This window comes from Ursus americanus, chromosome 4, assembly GCF_024610735.1.
Source record: "Ursus americanus isolate L20-20 chromosome 4, mUrsAme1.1.p, whole genome shotgun sequence".
NCBI classification, from domain to species: Eukaryota; Metazoa; Chordata; class Mammalia; order Carnivora; family Ursidae; genus Ursus; species Ursus americanus.
Genome location: NC_142130.1, coordinates 95,129,596 through 95,152,592, shown reverse-complemented (window position 1 = coordinate 95,152,592; position 22,997 = coordinate 95,129,596). Strand labels below are relative to the sequence as shown.

At 52.3% G+C, this 22,997-nt stretch overlaps 1 protein-coding gene across 1 annotated transcript in view; it reads right to left on the bottom strand.

Annotated features, from left to right (window-relative positions):
• BACE2 (beta-secretase 2) overlaps window positions 1–20,395 on the bottom strand; it is a 79,722-nt gene extending 59,327 nt beyond the window's left edge. The window contains exon 1 of the mRNA XM_045813484.2: window positions 19,686–20,395. Coding sequence (XP_045669440.1) covers window positions 19,686–19,976 — 291 coding nt within the window. The 5' untranslated portion in view covers window positions 19,977–20,395. The remainder of the gene's footprint in view (window positions 1–19,685) is intronic.
• Window positions 20,396–22,997: the final 2,602 nt, after the last annotated feature.

Sequence of the window (22,997 nt, the reverse complement as noted above, 5' to 3'; positions counted from 1 at the left end):
GGTTTGCCAGCCTTTGCTAATTTCAAGCCAGCCATTTAAGAAACCGGCTACTTCTATGTGGTTTGTAATAGGCTTTGATGGTTTTTTTCTCGTTAAACCCATGAGGGGGAAAAATGTTTTAATAGGCATATGGCGATCAAAAAGATCATTCTCTGCTAAAAAGATTTTTTAAAGCCCTTCCAATTAAATTCCTCTCAGGAAACGACATTAAATCTAAATCTCCATTGATCTCCACGTTTTTATGGTGTCCAGATATTTTGAAAAAATGCTAACCCAAAGGAGAAATGATGGATGCATCCCTCTTTTGTTTCTATGCCAGTGAAACACAAATATTTTCCTAATTAGGGTATAGAACAGCCACACAGAAACCTTCCAGAACATTCTAGAAATGGGAAAAACTAAGACTTGGCTGGAAAGATTGCAACATGTTGACCTTGGCAAGATCTCCAACACACATGTGAGAGCTCTTCCGTACCATCATTAAAAGCCACTGGTAGAGACAAACGTAGAGACAGACACCGTCTCCCTCCTCCTAACACCCGCCACACCCCACAGACACTGGAGCCCCCCTCCCCTGCCACCACCCAGGCAGGACAGCATGCCACCAGTGCCCCCAACCCTCTTCCGCATCATCCACTTGTCCCCACCAGGATCACTCCCACCTGCTTACGAACAGGCTGTTGTAGTTCCCATCTTGGAAAGAAAACAACACACGGCTGTCTTGACCCCAGAGCCTCCCCACCCATGGCCCCTCGGTGCTCCTGCAGTGAAGCCCCTTGCCAGAAGTCACTGCACTCACGGCTGCCAAATCCCCCAGCCTCTTCTCACTCAAACCCATGGGGATAGCTCTTCTCCCCATCATGCACCAAAGCCAACTGCTAGACGTTTGTCCCTCGGCCATGGTGGGATTTGGGCCTGTCCCTGACTCTCTGCATCCCCTGGGGCTCTGGGATGCCATCACCTTCGAGCCCCCTCCATCTCCCTGCTGCTCTCTCCCAGGGCCCTCGGCTGATTCCTCCTCACGTCCCCAGCCTCCAAGCTTTGGGGTGTCTCAGAGCCCGTCCCTGGGCCTCGCCTGTCTCGGCTCACGGGAGACCGCATCTCATCTCACGGCTTCACACGGCTGCTCTGCAGTCGACACTGATTTACGTCTATGTTTGGGACCCCTTGTTTGAACCCCCCATGCGTATTCAGCTGCTCTGGGACCGCTCACCTTGCATGTTATAAAAGGCATCTCAATCTGGCATTTTACCTTCTTGATCACGTAGCTCTCAACCAGAGCAAAGCCCCCCTTCCCCCTTGTCTCTCGCCCCCTCTCCCACAGCACGCCCACCGTGCTCCAACTGGAGCCTCCTTGGGGCTCCCCACACATGGAAGCACACGTCCTTCTCAGGACCTGGGCCCTGGCTGTTCCCTCAGCCTGGAACACCCTTCCCCACGGACCTCGCTCCCTCTCTCTCCGGGCCTCTGCCCCAGTGCTGCCTCCTGGGAGACACCTTCCCCGGGCCGTCCTACAGAACTCAGTCACACCCCCCGACTCCCCGCACACCTTTGTCCGCACCGGAATCCACCTTCCAAGGAACAGCGTATTTACTGGATTTGTCTGTCTCTTTCCACTAAACGCAGATCCGAGAAGGAATTGTCATCTCTGTGCCCAGAACAGGGCCAGGTAAGTCGAAATACAAGTCACATCCCTGCTGGATGCGGTCAGTCCCATGTGAATTACAGTATCTGCCCGAACTGAGCAATACCCACACTCGGACACCAGGCTAGCTTTTATCAGGAAACATAAAAACAGAAGAATTGAGCTGAATCTGATGGTCACCGTTCTGTCCATGGGAATCACCCCTGGAAGGACTGTATGTCATCTCCAACCCGGAGAGCAGAACCTGGAATCCATACTTTTAACAAGGTCCCAGGTGACCTGACAGTCAGCCGGGTACGGGGGCGCGGACGCGGTCCAACCCCCTGTAACGCAGCACCCCACCCGGAACCACGCGGAACCACCCAGAAAGGTGCGGACATTTCTGCGAAACTCCTCAGGGAGGCGCGCTCATTACCTGATGTCCTAACTCGTTCCAAGTCTACAGCATTTGTTTTGGCACATTCTTCCTGATCAGTGTAATTCAGCCAATATTCACTGAGGCCCTATCCGGAGCAGGCACGACGCTCCATCCTGGGCTGGATGTGGCGCCCGTCCTCTTGGGGTTCCCAGGGGGCCAAAGAGCTGCCGGCCCCCACCGCTGCCCGCAGCCCCACGCCTGCGCTCTGTGGCAATGCCCTCTTCCACGGGCAGCCTGCCGATTATCTGAAGGGAGAGAGTGTGCCCTCCCTCGAGCCCACGGCACCGCTCCTCTGGGGCTGCTGGACGGGATGCACATCTCCCTGGAAGCCTCCAAGTGCTGGTCGTGTGACATGACTTCCTACCCCTCCCTCGTCACGGTACCTTCTCGGGGCACCATTTAAAGTCAACGTCCAGCCTTCGGATCACCTTCCAACCAACCACGAATCAAACATCTACTTATCGTGCCTGCTTAGTACGGCCCTAAGCAAGGATGACAGGAAATTCATGAAGTGTCCCATATTTTCAACACAGAGGGGATTAAGAGGGCATTCATCGGAGCACCGAGTACTGTACAGATCTGAATTACTATACTGCACACCTGAAACCAGGAGAACGCTGCGGGTTAACTACGCTTCAGCTAAAAACATCTGATTCTCGGTGTCCACTCGTGTCAATTAAACTTCCGTGCCATGGCACACACGACACTGGATGACCGTCACCTCAAACACCCGTGAAAACAATCGTAGTAAAAGTGTCTTACGTGATTTCACAATTCCTTAAGACATTCAAAACCACAGAAAAGCCAACATCAGACAAAGACAGGATTTGTACTTGATAGAGACTTTTAACCCCCAGTACACACGGCCCCGTCCCATCAGGACCCATCGCTGTCAGCATTCACCTGAACTTTTAAATAAAATCTTAAAAAAAAATAAAAAGATTATTTTATTTACTTGAGAGAGCGAGAGAGAGAGAGACCACATGCACAGAGACAGAGGGAGAAGCAGACATCCCGCTGAACAGGGAGCCCGACCCAGGACTCGATCCCAGGACCCTGAGATCATGACCTGAGCCAAAGGCAGACGCCTCACCGACTGAGCCACCCAGGCGCTCCTAAAACAATCAACTTTGAATTTTAATTACTGACAAGGAACCTAAAGAATGCTGGGCTTGCTAGCCTGGAAAATCCTGACGACTGCTGATTTCTGTCGGAAATCACCAAATCGGACTCCAACTTGATCTCCTCCACCGTCACAACAGACTAATGAATCATCAAACTTTACATCAAAAACAGGGATGTACTGTATGGTGACTAACATAATATAATAAAAAAATATTAAAAAAAAAAAAGGGGGCGCCTGGGTGGCTCAGTCGTTAAAACGTCTGCCTTCAGCTCAGGGCGTGATCCCAGAGTCCTGGGATCGAGCCCCACATCAGGCTCCTCTGCTGGGAGCCTGCTTCTTCCTCTCCCACTCCCCGTGCTTGTGTTCCCTCTCTCGCTGGCTGTCTCTCTCTGTCAAATAAATAAATAAAATCTTAAAAAAAAAAAAAAAAAAAAGAACAGATTGCCCCCAGAAAGGAGTGCGAGCTGGGACTCGAGACAAGCATTCCATGTCCCGATCTCCTGCGCTGCTTTCCAGGAGGGCCTGCAGCCAGGGCCGGAGCGGCCGTGCACCCCCACACCCCTCGGGGCTCCTGGACAAAACAGACATCCGAGCCAGCTGCTCCGTCTTCAACCTCCTCTCTCCGGAGGAGGCTGCCAGGTCTGAGATCAATGAACTTCTGAGACAGAGGCGCAACCATAAGAGTCCAAGCTGAAAGCCTCCTGCGTCTGAGAGCCAGGTCTTGGACAAAACATTCCAATCCTTCTTGTCTCAAGTGCACAGAAAGGCAGGCAGAGAGCTGGCCCTGGCCTTTGGGTAGCCGGCTATAAAAGAAGCCGTCATTTTCTGATGGACCTGAATGTCACGATTTTGCCCCCAGCGGATGTGTCTTGATTTGGGAAAAATAAATAAGCCTCACTCTGTTAAACGTGCTTCCCTTCCGTCTAGCATGTGCTCAGAGCAGTGGCTGTGGGCGCACGGTGGGCACCTTGGCATTCGTTTACTCAAGAACAAAGATGTACCAAGACATGTGTTTTATCGGCCAGAAAATAAAGCCAGGAGGCAGCTTACAGCAAAGGGACCATTCTATCATGGAAGGCCCAACTGGTCCTCCTTCCCGCCAACATAAACCGGCCTGGTGAGCAGTGACAGCGTGAGAAAAGTTGGGGGGGGGGGCATCCAGGGGGACACAGACGCTAGGACTCCATCAGGAACCGGGAGCGAGGCAACGCGTATTAGCGGCTCAGGCGGGCGTCTTAACAGAAATTCATCTTCTCAATAGCTCTGAGGCTGGAAGTCCAAGATCGAGGAGGGGGCAGGGCTGGTTTTCTTTGAGGCCTCTCTCCTCGGTGTGTAGAGGGCTGTCCCTCTGCTGCCTCTCCACCCAGCCATTCCTCTGTGCAACACGCACGCTGCTGTGTGTCCGACCCTAAGGACACCGGGGGATAGCAGGAGGGCCTGATAACCTCATTTTAATGTAGCCCTACCTTTTAAAGGCCCTATCTCCAGGTACAGTCCCAATTCTGACATAGTGGGGGTGAGGACATCAACTATTATTTGGGGGACAGTGAAGACAGATGGGACAACCACCCTGGCTTCTCTGCTTCTTGGAGTTTCTGCAGCCCAGCATACTTGCGACAGACCAACAGTGGCAAGCTGAGCCCGAATTCAAAGTTCCAAAGATTTGCCTTTTTTTTTTTTTTTTGTCAGCTCCACGTCCAACTTGGGGCTCGAACCCATGACCCTGAGATCAAGAGTTACAGGCTCTATGGCCTGAGCCAGCCGGGCACCCCTGAGTTCCAGACACCTGGACAGACTCATAAAGCAGGACAGTGCTGCAGCTGTTACCCTCACCGGCTACGCGAAGCGAGCACAGCAGGAGAGGGGGTTCTAGTCCAGGGTTCGTGGGAGGCGGCTGCTGGACGGGCTGTCCCCACAGGTGTGGGCACGGGTAGGATCGCAGAGCCTGAAATATGTAAAGATACCACCTTCAAAAGACTTCTCTCCAAAGCAGGAGTTTCTTAAGAAAAGGCAGCTTCTAAGCCCGTGTGAAAACAGCACCTGGAAGGGACCTGCTTGAACTGTCGTTTTTTTCAGCACCTACGACGCAGCATTACCACTGCCAGCCACTTACAATCACAGTAAAAGCCAGCAAATCTGGACAGGTGGCTTTCTGGGAAGTGAAAGCACGTAACTCATCTTTGGAGGTCTTGAACTTTCTGACACAGCAGACCCATAACGCGCTGGAGCCTGAAACGCTCAGCGGGCTGTCACCGCAGAGGGACAGGTGCGGGCGCAGGGACAGTGCGCGCTGAGCTGCGCCATCACCCGGCTCTGGAGGCCTCTGTCCCGGACAGTCTCGAGACAGGAGGGGGAGAGGGGCCACACGTGCCTACCCCCTTTGCTAGATACATGCTCTCCTCTTCTCTCCACCTGGCTTTCCTCACTTGAAATCCTAAAGAGGGTCCTCGCGCACTCATGGATGCACCGTGTCCTAGTGTCGGCGAGCGGCCCTTCCCTCCGCCAGTCCCCTCCCCAAGAACACCCGGGGTGTCTCCAATTGTTGCCGGTGTAGGTGGCACCGCGATAATAGCCTTGGGGATGCTTTTCACAGTGTTCCCCGATGCAACTTTGTGTAAACACCCAGAAGTGGATTTGTGAGTCACAGGAGAGACACACACGTGATTTCATGAGACATTTCCAAACTCCCCTCCGTAGCCTTTGTATGACGGGATAACATTTGAGTAGAACTTTCCCTTGTCCTGCAACTCCCTTCAAACACACTCTGTAAATTGTTCTTCCCCATCCCTGGATAAAATCTTGAGCGAAGACTGTATTTTTCCAAAAGCTTTGCGGTAATTCATTTATTTCTAGGCATTAGAAGTCCGGTCCCATCTAAAGACAAAGCTTAAGCTCGAAACTTCTATGTGGCATCCAATACCATGGGCCCACCTTAGGCTCAGAAATCTGCAGTGGGGGAGGGGAGCCATGGTGGGATTTATTTCTGTTTCCCCACCTGGCTCACAACAACACCTAGAACAGGAGGGAAGGAAGGGTTGGAGGGAAGAACGGGCGCATCTGATGTCATGACTGGAACGTTCCGGGTGTGTCTGATGCCTACACACTCAACCTTCCTCTCTGGGGTATTTAGTAGGCTCCTCAGAGCCCCGGTCTCCTCCCCACCCCCATTCCCACCACGCCGAGCTCCCACCTGTACTTCATGGTGTGGACAAAACCACGGCCCGCCTGCTGGACACGGACGCTCCCTCCTTGGTCTCTAGAACCTGACAGTCTAGTCCGGAGGTCAGCACACTTTTTCTGCACAGAGACGGACAGTGAACATCCTAGACTCTGGCAATATGGAATCTATCTCGACTCTGCCGCCGTGGCATGAAAGCACACAGACAAAAGGTCAACCGCCAATACGAATGGCTGCATTCCCAATCAAACCTTACAGAAACAGGCAGACGTGGCCAATGGGTCTTAGTCTGCTGGCCCCGGTCTACCCCATGCGAACTCCTCCCGGTGGTCGTCTCCTGTGGGGTCCCTTTGGTGATGGCCAAAGCCTACATCCCTGTAACAGAGTCCCAACATGGCATGCACTGGACGTAAGCGTCTCGCCAACAATAGCAACAAAGACACTAATGAAAAGACTTGGTGACTTGTCCTCCTCTTCCTGGGAGATTTCAAGGAGAAAAGAATGACAAAGTACCTTAAAGTATTATTGTAATTATTAAGCTATTTTCTTCCCTGAAAGTGACGACGGCACATCTTTTGGAATGTTTTTGGCTACGAGTAAAAGCTAGGTTTCGAGAGGCTCAAACAAGCAGGGATTCTTCTCCACATCAACAGGCGTCTAGGACACTTGGTATCAGATCAGTACCTCAGAGAAAATCAGCATCAAATCTCTGCTACTCCCCCCACCTGTCTCTCAAGGTCAGAAGCCGGCTCCCTGTTGACGCCTTCACCTGCATCAAAGGCAGGAAAGAGCAGAAAGCATCACCCCAGCCACACCCGCCACTTTTATCTGGAGAAATAAGCTTCCCTGAAATCCTCCAGGAGACCCCAATTTAGGTTCCCCTGGCCACAGCCGCGTGCGTAGTTACACAGGCAGCTGCAGGGAAAAGCTCCAGGCCGGAGAGGAGAGGGCCGAGAAGGTGTTTTGGTTCAATCACCCAACTGAGAGCATCTGCAACGGTCAGGTGACCCAGTCACCATGACTGCCACGTTTCAAAACCTAAGCGCACACATCAATAACGGAAGTACTCTCAGGGCCCGTGGCTGGCTCAGTGGGTTAGCGTTCGACTCCTGACAGCTCAGGTGCCCATCTCGGAGGTACAAGATTGAACCCCCCATTGGGCTCCATGCTCAGTGGGGAGTCTGCTGGAGATTCTCTCCCTCTGCTCCTCCCCGCCACTCTCTCTCTAAAATAATAAATAAATAAATCTTTAAAAAAATACACTCTATATTCGGCTTATGCACAGCCCTCTACTTGGCCCTTTAAGGCTTCCTTTTTATTAATTTAAAAAAAAAAAATTTTTTTTAAGTAGTCTCCACACCCAACGCGGGGTTTGAACTCACGACCCAGAGATCAAGAATCACTTGTTCTACTGCCTGAGCCAGCCGGGCGCCCCTAAGACTTCCTTTTCAAACATGAACAGCCAGCCAATAATCACCAGATAATTGCGGAAGGACTAGCGTGAGACACAGACCAGACAACCAGACGAAGACCCCAAGAGAAGGACTCGGGGCCAAAAAAGAAAAAGCGGGAAGCCGAAAGAAAATTTTCCAAAAAAAAAAAAATACCCAAAAAACAAAAAAAAGTAAGGTACTTCCTCAGAGAAATAGAGGATACGCAGTTCTGAAACAAGAATAAAGTACAACCGTAAAAAGGAACGTTCAGACAGAAAAAGAAAGTGCTCTTGAAAATTAAAGTGAAAGTGGCGGAAATGAAGAGTAGAACCCAAGGACCAAGCGATGGGAAATAGGAGATCCTAACTAGAAGGCCAACATCGGATAACAGGAAGTCCAAAAAGAGAACATTTTACTAGAAAGTTTCTCAGAATTCAACATCCTGAGCTAGACTGAAAAGACCAAGTGCCCAACATTAAAAAAAAAAAAAAAAAAAAAAAAAGCCATACTGAGACATATTGTCACGAGATTTCAGAACACCAGCTCTAAGAATGCAGCATATCCGGTGTCCCCGACAGCTCGCAATCATACATGGTTCACACATAAGGAATCAGAAACCACAAGTGCATGGGATTTATCAAGAGCATCGGTGCACAAGAGGACACTAAACTCTGCAGGATGCAGGGAGATGCCCTCTGGCCCTGGGGTCTGCACGCACTCCTGGGGTGGGGATCTGAGCTCGTGCAGACCACAGGAGCCACAGGAAGTGTGTGCCCCTGACTGGGCCACCTGCCAGGAGCCACAGGAAGTGTGTGCCCCTGACTGGGCCACCTGCCAGGAGCCCCACGCACAGCTCTGCTGAAGCTGGGGTGCAGCATGAGGCCGGGATTTGAGGTTGGGCAGCCCCCTGCCTCCCGCCTCCCCGGAGGCCTGAACACAAACACTAGGATGTGTCAACTCTCTGGCCAGCAGCATGACTCATAAACCCGGGACAGCGAGGTGTGCGTTCACAGCCACTGGGATGAGCAGCTCCAAGCGGGGCACCAGCTCGGGTGTGCAGGGGACGGGGAGGATGGTCCTCGGACACACGGGGCTCCACCCTCTATCAAGAGCCCAGCACGAGGCCTGCAACCCGACCAGCCCACAGTCTCTCCTGTTTGGGTGCTATGAACAAGGAGGTGGGGTCCCAGAAAGTACCATGTCCCACAGGGTTAAGAAGCCAAAATGCACATATGTGTACCGACCAAAGGGCGAGAAAAAGCATCTTATCCATTTCTGAAATGAGTGTACACTTAGGAATAAGCACACAACTGGATGATAAATTCTTAGGCATCAGGAAGCTTGTGGATTCCATGTGAGTGTTGGTGGGTCAGGGACCTGGCCCGTCCTACACCCCTTGTCACCTCACGCTGCACTGCTCTCGGGCATTGCAAGGCACCAGGCACGCAAGAGACGTTGAAAGTCATAGGTTCAGAGCACTTGATCTTCAAAGGAGGTTTTGTGGGGTTTTTTTTTTACCTCAAACATCATCTCCCTTTGTCCCCCAACCATTTTCTCTTGCTCAGTGCCCACATCTTCTTCTGGAAAAAAGTTCAAAGTACATATATCAATGAGAAGTACACTCTGGACTGACTCACGGAGGCTTCTGTGAGTTAGATCCTAGAGCACTCTAGGGAGTTAGGATTTTAAAGTATAGAGCTTTAAAAATAAATAAATAAATAAAGTAGAGCTTTAAAACTGTTTTGTGAAAGGCCGAAATGAGGCTCTCAAACACATTCAGTGACAGAGAGCACTCCTTCTTTCATTGCTCAAATATAAGCCTAACCTGGGCCAGCCACAGTTCCAGCAGGAGGGCTGCGGCGGCCACAGCCCAGCCGACTCTGGGCTGAGCCAACAGTTCTGCGCATCTGACCCTCGGGCCTCCGAACGCTTTCTCTAACCAGCCGGAGGACCCCAAACGCTGAAGGTGAGCCCACTCTGGAGCAGCCCTCAGCCCACACCTGGCAGGAGCGGGGCCAAGGGTGGAGGGAAATGCCCGTGCCCCTGCCCTTCAGCTGGGACCACTGAGTCTGTCTGGCATCCTCTCTCAGGGGTCCTCAGGGGGCTCACGCCCCACCACCCACAGCTGCACCCTCTCCTGATTACACGCTTCCCTTCCCTTCTCACTTCTCCACTCCCTACACATAGTTCCTGAGATCACCTCCCAAATAAAATGCCCACTCACACGCTTGTCTCAGTCTGTTTCTGGGGAACCTGACCAAAGACACTGTTAGAAAACAGGCAATGGTCTCCTGGCTCCCCAGCTCCCCTGGGCACCCTGAGCTTAATTTTCCTTTTTGATTCAGAAACTCCTGGCTAACCATATTCAGCTCCCTTCCCCCAAGTCTTCACTCGCTACACACACACACAGAGCCTTTGTAAGGACTTTGTTCTAATAAAATCTAACCCCAAAGCACAATTTTAAAAGACAGGAAAAAGGAGCTGCTTCCAAAGCCCGCGCGTCGTTGGCGCGCACGTGCACTCAGGTCGTGTGCCCCTGTCCCCCGGGGTACAGGTGTAGACTTCACCTGCCTGGCTTCACCCGGGAGCCTGGTTCTCCCCAACCTCTCAAGGCTGGGTCTTGCCGAGCTGCTGGTCAGAGCCGAACTGCCCCTCCACGGAGAGCTGTCCTCCAACGCCAGGCTGGAGCAGTCTGTTCTGACCTATGCCCATTTCCAGGTTGGACCGTCTCGGCAATTACCGGAAATTCTGTGTACTGTCTTACAGTCTGTCTTGCTAACAAGCACAACAGGTTCTAGAAAATCAAGGACCATCTCTGTCCTTGTTGACTGATGGTGCAGCCCGGGGCTTAGAACAGGGCCTGGCACACAGCAGGTGCTCAATAAAGATGCTGAACGCGAAGAACCACGACGCTGGAACAAGACAGGGCTGTCAAGATCAGGGGCGATCCGCAGGTGTCACAGCTGCCACCCCCTGCTCGTGCCCACCTCACTGCTCCCAGGCCAGTCGACTTGGCATGTGGTTTCCAGGATCTCTTGCCCTTGGTACAGCTGACGTTTGAGACCGATAATTATTTGTTCTGGGGGGCTGTCCTGGGCCTTGCAGGTTGTTGAGCAGTACCCCGGCTTCCACTGGAAGTCAGTGGCACCACCCGACTTGTAACCAAAAACATCTCAAGAGAGGGCCGTCTGTCCCCTGGCTAGGGCACAACTTCCGGGGACAGAAAACCTCTGCATTAGACCTCTTTGCTGCCCTGGGTAAAAGCTCTCTTCCCACCCCCACTCGAGAGGACCAGGAGGCAGAAAAACCAACACTATCACATTTCCTTCCCGCTTAAACAAAAATAACCACCATCCCACTAAGGGGCGGGGCACCAAAACAAATCTGTTACTGGAACCATTGGTAACAACTCCTGATTTGTCCTGCCCTCTTCCAGAGCCAGTACACTTTCTAGAGCCGTCCTCCCCACACTGCTCTGCGGCCCCAGATCCACAAAGCAACAGTAACAGCCGGCAACAAGGTAGCCACAGGACGGGCACCGCGCCCCCTCAAACCAGATGTCTACCGAACCCAATCATTTAAAAAGTAGCACTTGTGTGTATACATTTTTTTACTTTCATTTCCTTTTCCCACTAATTCATTTTTATTGATTTACAAATTATTGCTCTGTGACAGAAGGAAATTTAAAAAGGACACCGTCAGCACACACGCCTTTAGAACACTCTCCCTGGAGAAAACGCTCGCCACGTTTCCAACCTTGCCAAACACAAAGAAGTTTTTGGAACACAATCTGCTTGAGGTATAGGTCTGCTAAACCCGCAGAGGAAACGCCAACCAAACAAACATCAACATTTGGGAAGATAAAAGAACCTACCCGTTCCATGCAGGGAACCACCACGCAGAGGAGAATCTGGCCTCTCCCTTGGCTCGAAAACAGCATGGGCTGGGGCGAGCGACTGCTTAAGGCGGACCAGGAGGACATGGTAAACTGCAGATGCTCAGGCCCGGGCCGACTGCCTCGCCCAGTACATCTGGGCTGGGTCCTGGGATGCTATTTTTAACCAGCTCTAGCAGGGGCTCTCAGTCCTTCCCAGGCCAGCTGGGTTTGGGGACAAGGGCAGCTGAGGCCACTGAGCCCGCAGCACGCACCCTCCTCTGCCCCTCCCCTCACCCCAGGGCTCTGAGCCAGATTCTGCATTTACAGATGTCCCAGTGACTTACCTGCACACAGCGGCTGAAAATTAGAGCTTTTGAAAGCACTCAGAACTAACCCAGATTATAACTGTTGAGTGTTCGAATCCTCAAAGGGATCACAGGTCACCTGGTCAAATCTCCTAATTTACAGCTGAGGAACTGGGGCGCCAAGAGGTTCTCCCACACCAAGCACTCGGCAAGCAGCACCTCTGGGACCAGCACCCAAACACCCAATTCCCAAATGACTGCACTTCTGCCCACATACCAGTAACTTGTCCAACTGGAAGAAGCTTAGGGTCTCCAGGGGGCAGCCTGATGTCATGGAAAGGGCTCTGGATGCCCACTGAGGCTTCTGGAATCCACACCCACCTTCCCCAAGAGCAGCCTCCCTTCCCGCAAGCGTCCTGGTTGTCCCAACCTCTCTGCTACCTGGAAAAAATTTTGATTCAATACGTTCCACCTTCTTCCCCCACAGTGCCACTTTCTGAGGGGCTGGCGTGTGGGCTGGGTTTCGGGCTTTTGTTTGTTTTGTATCAGGCAGGGGGTTTGCATGGCTCACAAACCAAAGTACTCCCCTGCCTACCGCCTATAAGGCCATTTATCTGGCACGGGCTTTGGAGGGGCTCCGCGGCGGGAGCATGAGGCTGGTCGCAGCGAGGCCAAGCATAAATCCTCCCGCTGGGCCGTTCTCGGTCTAGTGTGAAATGGAAGGAGAGAGGTTTCCCTCTGCCCTTTACGGCTCCCCGGAATGATGAACCTGGCCCAGGGCAGCACCCGCTTTTACTCTTCAGACGGTCCTCTTTATCTTCCTAAAATGGCAATGCTGAGATTGTGTATTTCCAGGTACAGGTATATGAGGCGCCATATAATAAAAATCCAAAAACGTCCAACCTGAGACCCGCGTTGGCTAGCGTGCATGAACTCATAAACCTCCTCGTTTTGTTTCTTGAATGTGGTTACACCAGTTTCGTTTCTTTAACGTGGTTATACCAAGAGTATATTTTTTTCCTCTTTGAGAATTCCAAGAGCAGAAAAGCAACTGAGTAGCAACCGGCAAAAACCCAAACTGTCCGTTTGGACCAAAGGGGACAAAGGGGTGCCAAGTGACAGCCAATCCATCCGGGCCTCACACACGCATTCTCCAAGGCTCGGGAAACTAGCCCAGAATATGGGGTACACACCCTTACTCCCATTTCACCCACAAATACATATACACGAAGTCACAGAAGGCGAGCGGGGCCATCCACCTGCCTCACGGCTGCGTTCTGTTTTCCGGATAGTATCCACGGCTGCTAACGTACAATAAGCCCCAGCGTCAGCATCAAGCCCAGGCTGGGCAAGAAGAACCGACTGAGCAGAGGAATCCAGGACATAGGGCAATGGAGCCAAGCATGAGCAGAAGCCCACCTGCCGGTTGGGAAGGGAGGCTCTTAGGTTGGAGGCAGAAGTGCCCCTCATCACCCTGGACCCACCACCTATGCCTGCTGCACCTGCCTGGGGCTGGGGCACAAGTCAGCAGCCAAGCCCGACCTTCAGCCTAGGTGGACCCAAAGGCTTCACCTGCTCCATTCTGTCTGAGCTGCAAAATAAGCCCCAAGGCATACTGCCCAGCGCCAGCGGGAAGGGAAAACGCAGCCTTGCAACGTCTGTCCTCGGGTCCGACACGGCCTGTACTACCACGTGCAGAAATCACTCCTTGCAAGAGCCAACCTTAACGCCCCGCTCTGGGTTTTTAGTTAGGAGGGGTGAGCAGTGTTCTAGGAGGAAACAGAAAGCTTAGAGGAGGTTATGCCCACCTGTCTTCAACAAAGGGAATCAGAAGTCAAGAAAGCACTGGGCAGGACAGGAAGAAGTATTTTCTATCCAATATATTCAATAAAGAGGGGTGATGGATGCCTCACAGTCCTTATTTTCTTTTTAAAGATTTTATTTGAGAGACAGAGTGCAAGCGGGGAGAGGGGGCAGAGGGAGAAGCAGGCTCTGCGTTGAGTGGAGATCCCGACGCAGGATCCTGGGAGCAGGACCTGAGCCGAAGGCAGACCCTTAACCGGCTGAGACGCTCAGGCGCCCACCTTCCAGAGTCTTTAAAACACGCGAAGCGAGCTTTCCAGCCTTCTATCGCTTTGTTGTGCCCAGCCTGAGTATTTGTTAGTCGTGGGCATTAAAACACAGGTGATCCGAGCTTACACAAGCCGACTCTGCTCAAGTTAGGCAGTGATTCCGGCAATTCGAGAATTTGTGCAACGGGACAAGAAAGGTCGAAACAATGTTAAGCGATTACCCTCTAGTAAGGAAACGGACGCGGAAACACAGAGAAGAATCCGACACCCTCCCTTCCTCCTTCTCCCGCCCTGTCCCCGAGCGCACGGGCTGGCTGCAGGCTCCACATTCACACAGCACCAAAACCACCATCTGCTACTCCCTTTAATGAAAATTATCCTTGACTTCCAAATTAAAATTACTGGCAATTAAAAGATGGGATGGAATGAAAGAAAAGAAAATCCACAGAAAGATAAACTAAGAATGAACTTGGGGATGAAAACTGTAGTCCCCCACAAAAAAAACAGGTTGACATCCAGGGCGCCTGGGTGGCTCCGTCGGTTAAGTGTCCGAATGTTGGTTTCTCCTCAGGTCATGATCTCAGGGTTGTGAGATCGAGCCCCACATCGGGCTCATTGTGGAATGTGTTTGAGATTCTCTCTCCTTCTCTCTCTCTAAAATAATTTTTTTTTTTAAGATTTGTTTATTTGAGAGGGAAGGGGTGCGGGGGCAGAAAGAGAGGGAATCTCAAGCAGACTACCCGCTGAGCAGGGAGCCTGACACGGGGCTCCATCACACGACCCTGAGATCATGACCTAAGCAGAAACCAAGAGTCAGATGCGTAACTGACTGAGCCACCCAGGCGCCCCCAATATAAATACATTTTTTAAAAAAGATACATGGAAATCCTAAACCCTGTCTTTACAGTTGTAATGAAGCTAAGTGGAGGTCAGAACAGACCAGGTGAACCCTGATCCAATGACTGGTGTCATTTTAAGAAGCAAATTTGGACCAGAGACACACAGGGGGTTATTTCATTTGAAGACAGACACAGAGATTGGAGAGATGCAGCCTAGAGCCAAGAACAGGGAGGACTGGGGGCAGCCACCAGAAGCTGGGAGAGGCGGGGGAGGGAACAGGGCCCTGGCAACACCGTCCTCTGGATGACTGACCTCCAGACCTGCGAGAGAACATATTTCTGCTGTTTAAGCCACCTAGTTTGTGGTGATCTGTGACAGCAGCCGCAGGAACCTAAAAACTCAAAAGATCACCAACCGATAAGGGAAGGGCAGCACAGTGCGGCTGGTCACCTGTGTAATGCCACCAGCATCCCGGATGCTTCCGGCCACACCCAAGTCCTCCACAGGTGAATGATAATGGGTATTTTTTTTTTTTAAGTCCAAGTGCACAAGGGGAGCAGCAGGGAAGTGCTCAGACCGCAGGAGAGAACTGGGCAGACCCCACTGACGGATACCCCAGCTCTGCCACTCACCAGGGGGACCTCGGACAGATTACTGGGCCTCTCCGCGCCTTGCTCTCTCCATCTGGTAATTAAGTTCAGTAACTTCTATGTCCCTCCCAGGGCTGTTTGGAGGAATAAATGAGGTGATCGGTGCAAAATGCTTAGCATGGTGCCCACCATCCAGTGAGCCTGAAATACAGGTTAGCTAGTAATATTAACGGTTGTTAGCGACCTCTCAGACCATCCCTCTAAGCTGCTTTGAGCAGATGCCTCGGCCTGGCCTTTCTGCCTTCCGAGGAGGACCTGGATCTTGAATTCTTCCACTAGAGGTCAGGGCTGGCGGAAACCTTGCTTTGCCTTTTCTGTTCTTCGAACCCCAGAAATCTCTTTCTTTCCCATTGTCCTGAATATTTACCATCCCACTGCGTTCCAACAAATTTATTCTCGGTGCCCATCGCCTTCCTTCTTCCAGCCTCGCCTGCAGTGAGCTTCATGTAATTTAGGGACACTGGATTGCTTATTCTAAAAAAGACAAACTCCTAAATTGCATATACTTGGCACATAGCTTCAATCCAAAGTCTTCCAAACAATTGTGTACTAAGAAGTGGTAAGCCAATGCGCCATGATTAAAATGTGAGTCCCCAAAATAATTTCTTAGCTCCTTACATTCGAATGTTTAAATATGAAAATCGTGTTGCTGTCTGTTTCACCCGTTATTAGCGGAGACGACAGAAACATCTTTCACCAGAAACCCCTAAGGCCTGTTTGAGGCCATTACAAGGTATAGAGCTGCAGACCCTTAGCACCTCCAGTTGGGTTTATTGCGTCGGGGTGAAAGCCTTTTTTTAAAATAATGGAAATTGCTATAATTATAATCACTTTAGAACACCATTATTATTATTAATAAGACCAAATTGCATGGTTCAAGCGGCGGCTGGTTCTCTACTGTTCGGAAGAAGTCACGTGACGATATCAAACACCTGGCACTCATCTCCATGCCAACGTGGTCCTGCTCTCGCACGGGCTTCAGGGCAGATGCCTGTGATGTCTTCAACGGTGGCAGGCACAACGACGGACCCCCAGCTCTTGATGAAAGCATTCGGGAAACGAGCACTTGTGCGACGGGGGGCTTTCCTGTGGGACCTGGCTGGACCTCCCTGTTGGCTCCTGTTGACCTCCCTCCCCCCCAGGCATACCTGGATCCAACTATCCAGTAGGTCACCATGAAGGGAGGGAAAGGGTGAGGGGACAGCAAGGGGCTGGAGTCCATTTCTGGTCACCCATTAAGTCCCTAACACCTTGGGCTTTTAAGGTCCAGGGACCTCTGGCTGGACGGGGTAGGTGAAGGCCAAATCTTTTTTTCAAAAAGGGAAAAACTGGGGTGCCTGGGTGGCTCAGTGGTTTAGCGTCTGCCTTCGGCTCAGGTCATGACCTCAGGGGCCTGGGGTGGAGTCCCCCTGCATCGGGCTCCCTGCTCAGCGGGGAGTCTGCTTCTCCCTCTCCCTGCGGCTCCCCCTGCTTGTGCTCTCTGTCAAATAAATAAAATCTTAAAAAGAAAACAGAAAAGAGAAAAAGGAGAAAAAGAAAAGGAAGCAGGAAGGAAAGGGAGCAGGTAGGCATGTGCCCAGTGGTTCAGAACTTGGCTTCCAGAGTCTAGCCACCGGGGTGGGATTGCTGGCTCTCCCTCTTTCTTGTCCTGTTTCCTGGGCCATTCAACCTCTCCAAGCTTGTTTTCCCATCCCCTAACTGGGTATCAGAACCATGAGGTGGTTGCGAGGAGCCCCCCAGGAGAACACACACACGGAGCACACGGCACGGTGCTTGCCAGGAGCGGAGCCCTCCACACGGTCAGGGACTATCACTTCTCCAAAAATGCTTGGTTATTTAATGCCTGAATTTACAATTTCATTTTTCTCTCCACCTAAGCAAGTTTTATTTTAGGCTGAGGAGAATCAGCAGAGAATAAATGCATAACTCTTGGCCATTAATAGAGCAGGAAACCTTACTCCAAGTTCAGAAGTCACCCCAGGGCCTGCTGCAAACACCTTGCTAGTGGCCAGAGACATTTCAGGAGAAGCCAGGGAAGAAATGAATCCCAGTGCACTTGTCACTAACCCTAAGAGTCTATAGTAGGCCTTTGGAAAGATCGTGCACACGGATTTTGCTATAAAACAGCTTATTACGAAATCAGGCCAAGAAGGAGGAACAGAATATTTCATTCCCCATCAAATGTAAAAATTAAATCTGGATTGTTAAAAACAGCCTTCCCTGGAAACATACTCATCTTTAACTGAGAAATAACCTTGAAAGAACTACTTCCTTGGCCAAGGTAAAGATTCAAGCACTAGGCATTCAATATGATCCTGTTAATTAAGCTTCATCATTTTAAAATAAAGGTCACTGGGATGCCTGGCTGGCTGAGCCGGTAGGGCATGCGACTCTCGATCTCCAGGAGGTGAGTTCAAGCCCCACGGAGGGCCCAGAGCTTACTTAAAATAATAAAATAAAGGTCATTGGATTAATTAATAAAGAAAAGCTATTATTTATGAAAGGCTTTTTTTTTTTGAAAGTCCAAGAGAAATCCCCCCCCCCGTGTTTCTGGAGGCTTTTTTCCCCCCTTCCCGTCCTCTCTGGAGGGAGACAGACATCAAGGACCCCTTTTATCACAGCACTTAAACTGCCCAAATCTTTACTTTAGTACAAAGACTTTCCTTCCACTAAAAAATTAACACTTCCTCACAAGGCACATATTTTACAAACGGCCAGTCATTTCCTGTTCCGAAAAGATCAGCCTTAGGCCACAAAAGAGGTTCATCGGCAACATCTTGGGAAATCCTGGGAAGGCAAAAAGTACAAGGTTCTCCCCAGCAGCGCGTGTCCTCACGTGGTGGCTCTTACCAGCACCCACACCTCTGTCCAAGTTAAGCTCCCTCAGCTGACGCCCTCCCCCTCCCTGCCCACCATCCACCCGGGAAGACCAAAGCCAAGGCTTAGCGGAAAGGCAACGAGAGCTAAAGTTTCGAGCAGAACACATTTCTGAAGGTTTTTTTTTTTAAAGCTAATTAAGCAAGTATAGAAGTTACTCAGTAGAGTTTCTTTTTTTAAAAGAATTAGCATGGCGCGTCTTTCCTCTTATGAAAGTCTTGAATAATTAGAATTACACCAAAGTCATGAGTATGTTCTATTTATGGGGGAATCGTAGCTGGATTGAAACTCAAATGACAATGTTAAAAATAAAAACAAAGTATCTTGGGACTGTACTCAATTGATAAGAAAAACCTGACTTCGAGTCACACTTAGATTAGGTAAACCTGGAAAGAGGGGGCGGGCCCAATCAACTCCGGGAATTCTGTTTCTCTTAAGATTACTGAGCCGGGGGCCATCAGTGTCGCGCTACAAAAAGTGCTAATAAATGAAAATCAGATTAAGATAAAAAGAAGGCTGTTTGGTTTGATTTGTATTTGGTCATCGGGAGGCCACTCGGGCCCCGGAAGCCCTGCTCAGCGCGTATTTTCCCGCAGGAGCTCCACTGCATTTAGTACATTCCACACACACGTGTGCAGACGCTGGCTCCGTGCGGAGAGGCTGGGCGGCTGGGCGGGCGGGAGGAAGCAGACGAGCCAACTCCGGGAGAGGAGAGCCGCACGGCGGCCACGCGGCCCCCACCGCCCGCAGCCAGCTAGCCTCCGCCGACTGGGCTGCTCGGCAGAGCTGGCGCACAGATCCCTCTCCAGGCACTGCGCCTCCGGAGCCGGCCACCAGCCCCCGTCGCAATGAGACAGCATGGGGGGGGGGGAGAACGGGCACCGAAAGTGAGCCCACAGTAGCCACAGCATCGCGCCCAAGGCCCACGGTGCCGGCTCCCCGCTCGCCAGAAGGGCTGCCCGTTGGAGGCGCTCGCCGCCCGGCTGCTTGGAGGGGAGGACGAACAAGTTCTTAAACACTCGCGCACACCCTCGGCTGCGCCCGGGGCAGGACGGCCGGCGCTCCGCGTCCCCAGGGCGCGCGCCCCACTCCCGGCCCGGCGGGGCCCCTCGGCGTACCCCCACTCTGCCGGCGTGTTGTTGGGGGCGACGCTAAACCGCCCGCAGGCACCGCCGGGCGCCCCCCCCGAACCCCGGAAAACCCGAGGCTGCAGCCTGGGGGACGGCAGGGGTGGTGGGGAACCGGCGACCGCCCGCCAACCTACCTTTTGCGGGGGGGTTCCGATCAGCATCTCCAGGTAGTAGCCACGGCCAGAGTCCCCCTGCAGGTTGTCCACCATGGCCAAGAAGTTGGCGGCGCCGCCGGCGGGCTCCAGGGCGAGCGCCAGGCCGTCAGCGTGGGGCGCTGCGCGGGGCGCGGCGGGGGTCCCGGGCCCGGGGGTGGGCGCGGCCACGCGAAGGGGCAGCGTGAGGGGTGCGGGGGCCGGCGCCGGGGCTGCGCGCAGGAGCCACTGGGCCAGCAGCGGCAGCAGCAGCGCCCGGGCCTGCGCGCCCATGCCCGCGGCGGGGCCCGGGGGGCGCGCCCGGCCCGGCCCGTCCCGTCCGGCGGCGGTGGCTGTGGTGGCGGAGGCGCGGAGGCTCGGCGCGGGGCTGCGGGCAGGGCTGGGCGCGCACCGGGCGGGCGGCGGCGGCTGGGAGGAGCGCCGCGGGAGGAGGACCGGGGAAGCGGGAGGAGGCGCCGGAGCCGGAGCCGCCCCAGCCCGCGCCGCCAACTTGAGCAAGTTGGTCGCCGCTGCCCCCTCTGGCGGGCGGCGGCTGCCCCGCAGGGGCCGGGCCCCTCCCCCGCGGCCAAGGTCACAGCGGAGCGCGGGGTCCGCTGGAGCGCACCCGGCGCACCCTACCCACTCTCTCGCTGGTCTCGGGCCGCGCCTCTTCCCCGGGAAACTCGAGTCCCGAATTTCCTCGGAACGCGCCCCGCTGCTACGGCCAACGGATGTGACGAGGCTCATCTGCTACCAGGGGGAAAGTTTCGGGAACCCTTAAAGGGGCAGCGAGGGCCTGAACTGGCCCGGTGGCCTGGCGCGCGAGGGGGCCCCGCAGCGGTGGGGGGTGACTTGAGGGTCGGAGAGGAGAGGAGAGGATCGTCTGAGAGCCGCGGGCATCACCAGGAGTCAGCGCCGCCCCTCGCTAAGTTCATCCCTGCCGCACTTAAGCCCACGGAGTCTGGCTGCCTCTCTGGGTATTTCTCCTGCGCTGAACCCCCGCCCCCACCCCAGTTCTGGCTCATTCCCTCTCCCCTATCCCCACTTCGGCCCCTGGCTGCTGGGGGGAGGCAGGGAGAGCGTGAGAGCTTTGGAGACCTCTCCCTAGAAATCTTGGGGGGGGGGGTGGCCTCGGCTCCCCCAGGCGCCCACCGTTACCGCCAGGGAGGTGGTGTCCGCTGCTGGCTTTGAGCTTGGTCTCCTCCGCCCCACGCTCGTCCGTAATGCAGATAGAAGCTGCCGGGAGCTGCTCCTTCACCTCCCCCAGGACTCCCTCAGTCCACCGCGCAAGTTGCAGTCACGATGCAAGAATCAGGGCCTCCAAGTCTGCACCGCTGCCTTCGGTCCCTCTCCTCCCCCTCCGCCAGCCCTTGGCGGATTATCTAATTAATACTTGTTTAGCCGCGGACACCAGGACCAAAGTAGCTCGGTAGTGCAACCAACGAGGGTTATTTTATTTCAGGTACTAAACGCAGGGGGGACAGTTGCACCGGCTAAAGCCCATCGATTTCTACTGAAACGAGGAGCACAAAAATCTTTCTACCTCCTCCAGCTGAATTATGCTGGCTGTTTTAACAAACAAACCCATCTTCAAACAGTGGGAAGGTTGGAGCAAAGCTTCACTCCTCCCTGTGATTTCCAGCTACTTCTGTTCAAGATTTGATTTTTATTCCTGTCTTCTCAAGTTTAGAATTAAATCTAACTCTGCAAGAGACCCATATGTCAGAGATCTTCAGTTGTGTATATAAGCCTCACATTTTCCCCAAACTACATCCCAACTTTAACAAATCCCCAGCCTCAAAAAGAAAGGCCTAGTTGGGCCTGTGATATAACCTAAATTGATATCCCCATAAATCTGCATAGTAATTCCAGAGATATTATATTCATATATTCACCTTTCAAATTCAAGGTTGTAGAGGAAGTATAATTTTTAAAGAATGATTATTTATACTCCTTAGTGTCCAGTCTTGAGGGGTTCAGAAAGACGTGCAGACAGTTCTCAGAAGCACATAACCTTGTAAAAAGCACATGGAATTTATTAAGGACATTGGCATTGGGGCTACCTGACGTAAAGTTCAACATTAGAGACATTTGCTCTAATAATTAAAAACCACAAGGGAAAATTTTAGAAATCAAGTCTAATTAAGGTTTGTCCTTCGTGGAACTCCTGACTCCGCCTGGTAGGAGTATTCATGAGGTTTTCATTTTGCAAAAGGGCGAGTTCAGGTTTACAGGAAAACAGATGCATTAAGATAGAGTCACAGAGGAGCTCATGCAGTTTTAATGGATGGCAGAGCTGTCACATCAGAAAATATTGTGGGCTGAAATGACAGCATCTGATGATGGTCCCCTTGGCCATCTCTGTCTTAGGAATGGTCTCGGGGTTCTTGACCCCTCCTCAGTACGATGGCACTGGCTGGGTCTGGGAAACAATCATTTCACCTGCCAGGTGTTCTCACTGAATCCCCTCGGGGCAGGCCTCTCAGGGCACTGCATTAGAGCTCTTTATATCCTTCCAGAAGCACTTCTCTGAGAAAGAAGCCACTTCCCACAACATGGGTGAGCAGGGGGAGAAGGTGGACCCCTCACGTCCCTGCAGCACCCCCGCATCTTCTTCAAACTGCCCCATTCCCCCTCCATGTACTGAGGGCCCCCGCCACACACTTCCTGGGGCCACTCAGAAAAACCACGGCCAAAAGTGAGACTGGCCCATCCTCCTTGTAAAGAGCAGACATCCTCACCAAGAACTGCCCCAGACAGCATAAGGTGAGGACTGGTCTCACCCACTTGTCCAAGGAGCCAACCAGGGATTCCTTCCAGAAGTACGTGGTGCTTGGCCAGGAAGATTGTCATCGGGGTGTTCGTTGATGTTCACCTGTTCTTACCGCCAGCTCTGAGCTCCTTTTACCAGCAATTCTCAAATTGTGGGTCTCAGGACCCTTTAACTGCCTAAAAAATTGGGGACCCCCATGGGGCACCTGGGTGACTCAGTGGGTTGAGCATCCCACTCTTGATCTCAGCACAGGTCTTAATCTCAGAGTCAAGCCCCATGTTGGATATAGAGATCATTAAAAATAAAATCTTTAAAAAAAAAAGTTACCAAATTAGGAATTAAAACAGAAATTTTAACAATATATACTAATGCATTTAAAAATAATGTAATAAACCTCTTATACAACAACATAATATAACATTTTAATGAAAACTGATCTTTTCAAGAAGCGAGAAGAATGGTTATTTTGTGTTTTTGCAAGTCTCTTTACCTGGCTTAATGGAAGGCAGCTGGGTTCTCATATATGTTTCTGCATTCATTCT